The sequence below is a fragment of the Dermacentor andersoni genome, chromosome 6 (assembly GCF_023375885.2).
Source record: "Dermacentor andersoni chromosome 6, qqDerAnde1_hic_scaffold, whole genome shotgun sequence".
Classification (NCBI taxonomy): Eukaryota; Metazoa; Arthropoda; class Arachnida; order Ixodida; family Ixodidae; genus Dermacentor; species Dermacentor andersoni.
The window spans coordinates 79,323,159-79,332,966 of record NC_092819.1 but is presented as its reverse complement, the minus strand read 5'-3'; the positions used below and the strand labels follow the sequence as shown (position 1 = coordinate 79,332,966).

At 47.3% G+C, this 9,808-nt stretch overlaps 1 protein-coding gene across 1 annotated transcript; it reads left to right on the top strand.

Moving 5' to 3' along the window:
- The first annotated feature begins 660 nt into the window (after positions 1-660).
- LOC126522445 (innexin inx2-like) lies at positions 661-9,011 on the top strand. Its single transcript, XM_055066415.1, has one exon. The coding sequence runs from the start codon at positions 926-928 to the stop codon at positions 2,009-2,011; it is 1,086 nt and encodes a 361-aa protein (XP_054922390.1). The 5' UTR covers positions 661-925; the 3' UTR covers positions 2,012-9,011.
- The last annotated feature ends 797 nt before the right edge of the window (positions 9,012-9,808 follow it).

The window sequence follows — 9,808 nt, the reverse complement described above, 5'->3', positions numbered from 1 at the left end:
TGGCTACGCATCGCTTGACTCGGAGACGCGACGCATTCTTTTAACGAACGGCGCCGAGACGATGCGACGATGACGACAAGTTGCCGCACCGACAAGCCAACGCACGCCGTCGTCACACGTGCAACCGAGTCTCTGGCCGCGTTTTGCCCAACCGTTTCCAAGTGACGAAATCGACCCGCGCTTTTTGGTACCGGCGGCCACACAACGAGCGGGCAGCAACGAGCCATCGGCAAGCAAGGCCCCAAGCGCGGGGAAACCGCTGGCAAGTTGGTGGACGACCCCTCCGCTTCGCCCGCCCTCCCCGCCGCCAAGCTATGGTGGCATGGCTCAGCAGCAGAGTCGGAGGCGACGCCATTTCCTCGGAAGAGGAGAGAGAGAGTGCACCAGATTATCGTGGCATCCTCCGAGCAAACTCCCCCCCAACCCCCAAGAGCCTCCCGCATTTGCCCTCCTGGTGAGGGTCGGGGGAACTCCGCTGACAAGAAAGGTTCCGTCCGTCTCTCGAGCTATCCTCCTCCCGACAACAGCCTTTCCGTATGTTCTCACGAGAGAGGAGGAAGCGGGCAACGCGCTTGGGACGCACAATAGTTCAAAACGAGGCGCGCTTCTCGCCCCAACTCGATTGGTCGTCGCAAGTCACGTGGTCTGTCTGAGAGCGTTACGGTTGGTTGCGCGCAGGGTACGCTGCGCGCCGCCGACGTTCCAACTTCGCTGCTCGCCGGCAGGCCGTTCTCTTTTGACAGCTGCGTCGCTGCGGCGTACAGCGGTCTGCGTAGTGCGCGAAAGAGAGAGCGTCGTACCGCCTTTTTGTCTGGCTGCCGGCGGCGAGCGTACTTTGTGTGCGTCGCCGCGCCGCTTTAGCAACGAACGAAACAACCGTGTATTTTTTTAACTGGTCGCTGCCGAAAACGAAGCCGTCTCCGCCATGGATAAAATATTCGGAGGACTCAAGAGTCTCATCAAGATCGAGACGATCGTCACCGACAACCATGTGTTTAGGTTGCACTACAAGGTGACGTGCGCGCTCCTCATCGCCTTTAGCATCCTGGTCACGAGTCGGCAGTACATCGGCGACCCCATCGACTGCATTAGCAAGGACAGCGTGCCCACGCGAGTGTTGGACACCTTCTGTTGGATCCACTCGACGTTCAGCGTTAAGGATGCCTGGCACAAGAAGGTTGGCGTCCAAGTACCTTACCCCGGCGTGGACAAGTACACACCGGGCGAGCAGCGAGTGTACCACGGCTATTATCAGTGGGTGTGCTTCGTGTTGTTCTTGCAAGCGGTGTTGTTCTACGTGCCCCGCTACTTGTGGCTCGCCTGCGAGGGCAACAAGATCAGCACGCTCGTGCTTGACCTCAACTGTCCCATCCTGTGCGACGACAAGCGGAAGAGCAGCCGCAAGCTTCTGGTTGAGTACTTCATGAACAACATCGGTCACCACAGGATGTACACTTTCTACTATTTCCTCTGCGAGATCCTCAACTTCGTCAACGTCATCGGCCAGATCTACCTCATGGACGACTTCTTGGGCGGCGAGTTCTCGACCTACGGCACCAAGGTCCTTGAGTTCACCGATTGGGATTGGTCAGTCCGCTTCGATCCCATGATCAAGGTCTTCCCGAGGCTAACGAAGTGCACTTTCCACATGTACGGTTCGTCCGGCGATGTGCAGAAGCACGACGCCATGTGCATCCTGCCCATAAACATCATCAACGAGAAGATCTACGTCTTCCTCTGGTTCTGGTTCGTCATCCTCGCAGTGCTCTCCGGTCTCGTGCTTGTGTACCGCTCGGTGCTGTTCATCTGGGCTCCGGCCAGGTTTCACGTGCTCAAATCCCGGGCGCGTCTGGCAAACGTCACCTACCTGGAACGCGTGCTGGATCGCTGCAAAGTGGGCGAGTGGTTCCTGCTCGACTTGCTCGCCAAGAACCTAGACCCCGTCCACTACAGGGACCTTATCTCAGACCTGGAGAAGCACTTGGAAGGCAAGAGCCTTGAGCTCGTCTGATTACCCACTCTTTTTCCTTAGTTGCGATGTCTTCTAGTGTCCGCGGACTTCCTGCATTCATATCAAATGGTTTTTGTACGATATCGCGGTAGCCTGTGCAGTTTTCGATTTTGAGCACTCATGCTCCTAGAAGTTTTCGCACTGCTCATTGCAATGCAGAAGGGATAACTCCAACACGCTGATTAAACGCCGGCAACGTTTCCGAACGAAGTACTTGAAGGCATTTGGTGAAACGTTCAATTTGAGCTACGACAGCGGTCGATAGCGTAAACGAGCTTTTGCGGAAGCGAAGCTTTGGAGGTTAGTGTGTCGCAACTAGGAGGGGGAGGATGGTTGTTCCGCCTCAGTTGAAGCTCGACCTTGCTCACAGGGAAATAAGTAGCGGGCCGCAAGTTGGGAGTGTGCACACGCGCGCACTAGTGTCACGTCGCTCTTTCCAGTGCCTTATGCATTCGCTCACCCTGGCCTCGTTGACAGGGCGGCAACGCGATACCGTATAGCCGACCGCGCTCTCGGGCTGCATCCCGTCGTCGCCATTGGGAGCTCACCTGACACTGCCAGGCGGAGATCGATATACGAGGCAACAACGGTGCTCGGCGTCGCGGGCTCCGCTTTCCATGGCGCCGAAACGTCCCGCCTCCGCCGCGTCGCTTTTGGAATACGAGCTTGCGTTCGTTGCAGCGTCCATCAGAACGCTGTTCGTTTAGTGCCCGGAGACAACTTCTATCGGAAAAGAAAATGGTGAACACAAGAGTTCGCCTCACCATGTGGGTAGGTTCGCAAATGTATTGCGCTAGTCGTTTTTTCGCACGCGCTACTCGAGCACTCGAACATCTCGTGTGTTTGACCCACGTAGAGAAGTACTACGGCGGCCTCATTGGGCTGACTGACCGCGTACACTCGAAGTAGATTGCTGAGGCTATTGTTGCCGAAAATATTTACTTGCGGTAATGATCCCCAGATAGCGACGTTTGACCAATGTACATAATTTCGGTGTAGCGTTCCTTTTCTTTGTTTTCTACTCTTCCTGTGCGGGCCATGCATTATGGTCGCCCAAAATTGTTTCCCTGATGGGCGCCGCAAAAAGAAACGCCAAACGATATAACCTGCCAGTGGCGACGTCATGCAGAGAAGCAGCTGCTTGCACGGCTGCCCTTTCGATTAAAAAAAGAAAGGAAATTGAACAGCGCGGTTGTGAGCAGGCACATTTTACTTTCACATTGAGCCTTTGTAGGGCTCTCCCAGTCGTTGCAGCCTCAACCTCCCATTGAGCGCCCTGAAGATGACGTTAAAGTCACGAAAATATTTACCCGTACCTCCTCCATTAGCGAATGCATGGCAGTTATTTGTGTCGACCCCAAATGTGTTAGTTGTTATTTTAGGTCGCCTTCTTTCTCACGCTGTTTGTCCGGTTTTTTTTTTTTTTTGTTTGTCTAAATCATAGCCTGCGACCTTACCTCAAAACAAGGAACAACGCAGGAATGTGGAGGGGACCAAGGATTTCACCTACACACTGACCGAAAAAACGTAGACCGCCGCTTCGTGATTTAGCAGTCATTGCTCCGTGCCAAAACAGAGTTTTGCGCTGGCAACACAAAGACGCGTTATTCGTTTCTGTGTTTTGTTCCTGCGTCGCCGTCCCTTTGTAGGCCCCCCACTTGCGTGACGCGCTCTTGGTCGGGTTCAGTTCACGCGCCACGCAGCTTACCAGCCATGTGGGACGCGGCGTGACTTCGTTTTGCTTTTCTTTTCTCCCCTCTTCGTGCAGGTTTCCATCTGTTCTGTCAGTCGCCGTTTTGTGTGCTTGCTTGTCGTTCCTCCGTCGTCGCAGACCCCGACTCACGCACTGCTTTAGGGGGACAGACACCGAGAACCGTGTTCAATGCAAGACGTTAAAAGAGCTAAAGATTAAAAAAAGAAAAAGAAGAGGTATTGAAAGAAGAAAGCCCTTTTCTTGTCGCACCTGGGGTCTCTCTTCCCATCGCCATCCCATCCCCCGCATCCTGCAGGGTCCCATCACGCTCATTGTCCTCAACGCGGACAGGATGCCGAGAGCGACGCGCGCCAGGCCTAAAAAGCAAGCAGGCGGCATCCGCCCGATCCGCCGCAGTTTCCCTTGTTCGGTGGCGTTTAATGAATCCGAAAGCGAGATCGCAATCAGCTTCGGCGTTACCGAGCCGTGCCTACGCCAACGTGCGCAGAGAGAGAGCAAGCGACATCGGCCACGCTCGCTCGCTACGCGGAAGCGAGGGCCTCGCGGCGCATGACGTTTTGCGGATGACGCAATCGCTCCAAGGATTTTTTGCGCTCAAGGTGGCCTGGCAGCTCGCGGCCCCGGCGAATCGTGCGTAGCTTGTGGTGTCACGCGCGACGTGGCTTTGCTTCTGACTCGCAACGGACGCGCCCACGTTGTCCTGGCTGCGACTCCGTCTTTACCCACCGCTTGTCTCGAGAGAGGAGACGACAGCCTACACTCGCTGAGGCCAGCGCACGCGACTAGAATTTAGTGCGCGGAAAATTCAGTAGGCGTTGAAACTAGTATCCGGCCGTAGAAATGGGTTTCTCCACCTGTGGCGTAGTAGCTGGCTGGCGATGACTCTAGGAAATGATACGCGGTGTGAGGTGGCGGCGAGATGTCTTGGCGCAGGTACTGAGAATCTGGTAAACGATCGGCACGAAACTGGAAAATGCTGAATCGAGTACTGGCCTTTATTAGTGCAGCCAATACATTAATTAATATGCCAGAAAATGAACTTTTCTTTTCAACGTCACTACGGAAGTTAGTGGCATGCGTGAAGACAACAAAAGCAACACGTTCTTTTTGCTATGTTGGAGAACTTTTCAATCGCTTCTCTACTGCAATTTGAGACACACCACACTACACCCTTTTTCGGCATGCTCTTTCTTTGTGGAGTGGAAATGGAAACATGCGAGAGTGCAAAAAAAAAAAATGCACCATCGATAACAGGCACTGAAAATGATATTTCAGCAATGACTTTCAACAAATGGTCATGAGCACTTACTCGCAGTATGACCTATGATAGTAGGTAGTTCATGCTCCAAAGTGATTGGGCAGGAACACATTCCTCTCATGAAACAGTCTGTACTTGCAACACTTCCCAAGTGGTATAGATGCAATGGGTGTGCTAAGGTCACAGGACTATCTAGAAAGCAGTCAATTGAGGTGTTTCTTTGTAGTTAACACTTGATCAACCTTGTATGTTTGTAAGAACAAAGCTGTAAGGTGTCTAATGTAGGGCTGTGAGGTATTCAGAGATGCACAACTGGCGATTTCTTTGATTGCTCAGCATCTGCTACATTGCCATATAAACATGCACATTAGAACTGCTGGTTTGGACCTACCACTGATTACATAATTTGCTGAGATGTTGCAGTTGCTGGCATTGAAGCAGCCATTGTGTAATGCATGATGGGTTCTTATAGTGCCCAGTTCTTATCCAGGGTAGTCCAAGAACCTTTCAAAATACAAAACACAACTAACTGATGAAATGCGAACAGGCCAGCTAACATTGTGTCCAAGTGTATATTGTACTCTTGCTGAATCACTGCATGAGCTCAAGATAGATTTGTCTGTGCAGAGGTTGTCATAGTTAATTCAAAGTCAGAAGTCATATCCTATAGAATGTTTTAGGCAACTGTAGTTGTGCATTCACAGTTTTTTGAAAAGGGAGTGAGTGAGTGGGTGAGTGAGTGTACTTGTAGTTTTGGAACATCAAGTGCAGTTGGAGAGCAATGAAGTGTGAAGAAAAAAAAGTAAGGCTGACACGAGTCCGAAAGAAGGTTCATTTTCCAAGCTTTGGCTATTTTGTGCTGTAACTTAAAATAGGGATTCTATTACCACTGCACTTTTTGGCCATTTATCTTGCTGCCATGTGCAGTCAAAATACCATTAGAGCACTTAGGTGCTTCTTTACTCATCATGTTTATGTTTAATTCTAGCAACTTAGCACTGTTACCATTCAAAGTTTTTGTTTTCCATATAAACTAATGCAATGAAACAGCCAAGTTATTTTTTCACTTGGTTTAAGCGCTGAGGATTCTGAGGCTGCAAAGGGAATGCCCTCTTCCCTGCAAGCAGTGACACTGTGGAGTGGGAATAGTTTCAGTGGGTTGCTATATCAGTAATGCAAGTGGAGACAATCTATGTTTGTTTTTGAAATTTTCATGCATTGTATGATTGAGTGTACTGTGACTTCAGCAGGCTCTGAAGTAGCTGTTGAATGTGTAGCTTTTGCCATCTTTGGCCATTTCTGGAGACCTGATTCATATCACTGTCGAAAGATGTTTACAGCACTCCCATCGTCAACCTTGTAACTTCAGGGCATTGTAGCCTTCTGTGAACACTGCCACTTTTCCCAAAGTTCAGCCATGTTGCAGATAGTGTGATACTTCATGCTTGAAACACAGAGTGAGTGGAATGCAGTTTAATATAGATGTTATCATTCTCGATGCCTTTTTAGTGTATATATTATCAAATTCTCAGCATCTGCAATACCAAAAAGTGGGTGCAATGCTCAGTTCGTGTTTTGTTTATCATGTAGTGGATGCATCATGCAATTAAGTGAAGGTTTGAAGTTTGGTGGAAATTTTTGCTTTAGTTCTCTGTGTATGTTGCATGAGTGGAGCTGTTATGATGTATGCTGTCTCCGATGCTCTCACACTGTCGAGAGCTGTCCGTGGGAATTGTTCATGGTATGTGGCAAGTTTGGTTACTTTCATGAACTCATTCTCATTCGTGTATGTAAGCAATAATCAAGGACCAATCAGTGCCTGTTGTGTAGGCACTAGAGTTAAGTTTTTGCTGTGCTGCAGTTTTTATGCAAATTTCCAACCTCTGTGTGACCAATATCTGAACATTCCCAACACAGCTTTCTAAAAAGCCCTGGCCATTATACTGTACACAGCATATTACAGTCCAGTGCTGAGTTTCTTAAACTGTAATGCTATACAGATGCTGACAGTAGAACTACAATTGAGTAATTGATATCATGAAGCAGTGATGTTCTTGTTGTGACATATGTGTGTAGTTGTCCATGTTGTTACTATGTTTTGTTGGTTGGTAAGTCCCATTTCATTTCATTAAGGTGCACCTTATACCTCAGACAGGCAAATTTAGTGACACTTCAAGCGAATGCACTTTGCCTTTAGTGTCACTCCCAGGCTGTCAGATAGAAATGTCTAATAACACTTGGTGTGGAGTGCACTTGCCAGGGATTGCGTCCAATGAACTCACTTCATTGGGCTGAAGTGTGTAGCCTCGGTAACAGTGCATCAGTAATATTAAATAAATGCTCACCACAGAATCGGCACTAATTCTAAGACCACTTTTTCATAATTTCAGAGCTTATGAACATCTCTATAGTATTAATGAAGCCAGAATAAGCTTGAAACACTCATTCCAGGCGGATTTCGCCATTTTTGACTCTTTAGATTTTCTATATGTTCCGTGCATGTATTGACTCAAAGCAAATAGGTGTGTTAACAACATTATGATATCTTTATTTTTATTGCAAGATTTATTCTAAATAAGCATTTATTTTTGTAATAAAAGAGTAACTGCTTCTAAAATTTTAAATGCTAAGTTATATCAAGCTGTACAATTTTAAGTCTTCATTCTCATCAATCCCAAATGACACTTCATTTTGCTGTTGAGCACCACACCTCTGAAACGACACTCAGCGAGGCAAAGGGCATGTACTTGAAGTGTCACTAAATTTGCCCGTTTGACATGGGACAATTTACATGTTACCACGAACAATTCTCTGACACCACGGACAATTCTGTGAATATGACACTTAGTGTATTTTGAGAAATTTTTAAACATGTGAAGAGACATGTCTTCTTTGCCTTATATACAAAAGCTAACCTGCCAGTGCTCAAGAGTAAAAAGCAGTTTGTACATGACTGCATGAGAAATCTCAATGGGTGTTTGCTAGCAGCTATAAGGGGTGGTCATGCAAGTATTCATATCCAATGATGCAGGATGGTAAGTGGCTGGCTACTGCCCCGGTTGCATGCTAATCATATCTCACAGACAGGGTGATGCATCTTTTGAAAAATGTTTTGTGACAATTTCCTGACATTTATGTGTAGCCATGAATGTGAAGCTACACAGATATCATGTCCACATTGCCGAGTGTTGGTGAGCACACTTGTTTCCTCTGTCATTTTTTCTTATATTCTTATAACTTGCAAAGTCGCAAAATTAACCATTCTTGTAAGCCTGTGGCACGACAAATAACAAGCTGTTTTTCTCAGCCAACCAAGCTATGGGAATGGTCACTTTTTTGTGGTAAAGGTTTCTGTGTTTCATGTTCGCTGTGGTTCTATTTATTCAGGTGACAAGTAGCATCCAGTATATGTTTGTTGTTTTTATCTTTCTTTTTTCAATATGCACACATACTCATTTCCTCTGACCAGAGCGAAGCGAACAATGTAGTCTTCCATTGAATCTGTAGATTTTGTGACACAAGAAATGAATGCAACAGTCCTGAGCCAATACAGAACTGTTCATCTAGTTTCTGTTCTTCATTTTCAAGTTCCCTCATTTGTTATTTTTATGCCAAGCTTGGAACAAATTTTTTTGATGTGTCATCAATCATTGTCTGGGGCTAGTTCATATTTGATTTCATCTGTGGAAGCCTTTCATTGTTTACTTATGTATAAGGGGGACCATTTTTTCTTCATTACATATCCATCTTGATGCTTGGCATGTCCAAGTAATAGGTACAAGTAAATACCTGCAATATGTCTTGTGGTCACCGGTATGCATGAGCTGTTCACGTTGGTATGATATTAAGAATGGAAAAAATTTTGAGCGCTGTGGTTGTGTATTGTGAACTTGTACATGGTTTTTGGATTACACATGGTTTTCTATATGAGACTTGTACTGTCATGCAATGCCTTATAGCTCTGCGTGACTCGTGTTCTCCTCAATGATGGATGTTTTTTCTTAGTAATAAAGAAAAATATATGGCCATTGTTGTATCATGTGATGCCCCCTGGAACCTTATAATCTACACATATCACAAACACTGGAGCCAAGTTACTTGAACAGGCTGGAGTGTAGGCAATGAGATTTGGCTGCTTCGAATGTATTAGTGTCTCTAGGGCGCAGTGTTACTGGGCATTATGTTTCTCATTGGTGCAGTCACAGATCACTCTTGCAATAGCAGTAATTAACAGATTTGGTTACAAGACACCACTATGAAAGATAGCTTATATTACTGCTCAATGTATTGCATGCTTATCGCAGATGCTCAAAAAATGCAGCTGTACAGAGCTACTGTGACAGTTGTGTGAGGGTATGTAAGAAGGCTAAGCATCATAGCTTTCCCATTGTGTAAAGCTCATAGTAACACGAGAAAGTACAAGGAACCAATTATAATAAAAATTTGCTGCCAAAGCAAGAAAAGCCGCCATCGCTTCTGAAAGGCGGAGCATTAATAGCGACAGCAAAACATTGCACATCTACATTTAAGAAAGTTTCGTAGTTTCATCGGTCTTACGGATTGCAGTAAACATTCGCTAATTACCAAGCATGGTGTCACGCGCGCAGAGGCCAACGTGAACAGATTTCACTCGATGACTGCTAACATTCAAAAAAGCGTCTCCGAAACTTGAGACACCTAACAGTAGGCTCCCGGGAATATGGCACACATGTAACCACCAGACATCTCGGCTCGCCTATCTTTGCACCCGCTGCAGACTACCTCCAAGCTAGGGCGCGCAGGCAGCGTATGCGCTCAGCCGCGCCATGCGCTCCCACGGCCGGGC

Coding starts and splice junctions, on each gene's coding strand:
- LOC126522445 (XM_055066415.1), top strand. CDS start 926: ATGGATAAAATATTCGGAGGACTCAAGAGTCTCATCAAGATCGAGACG.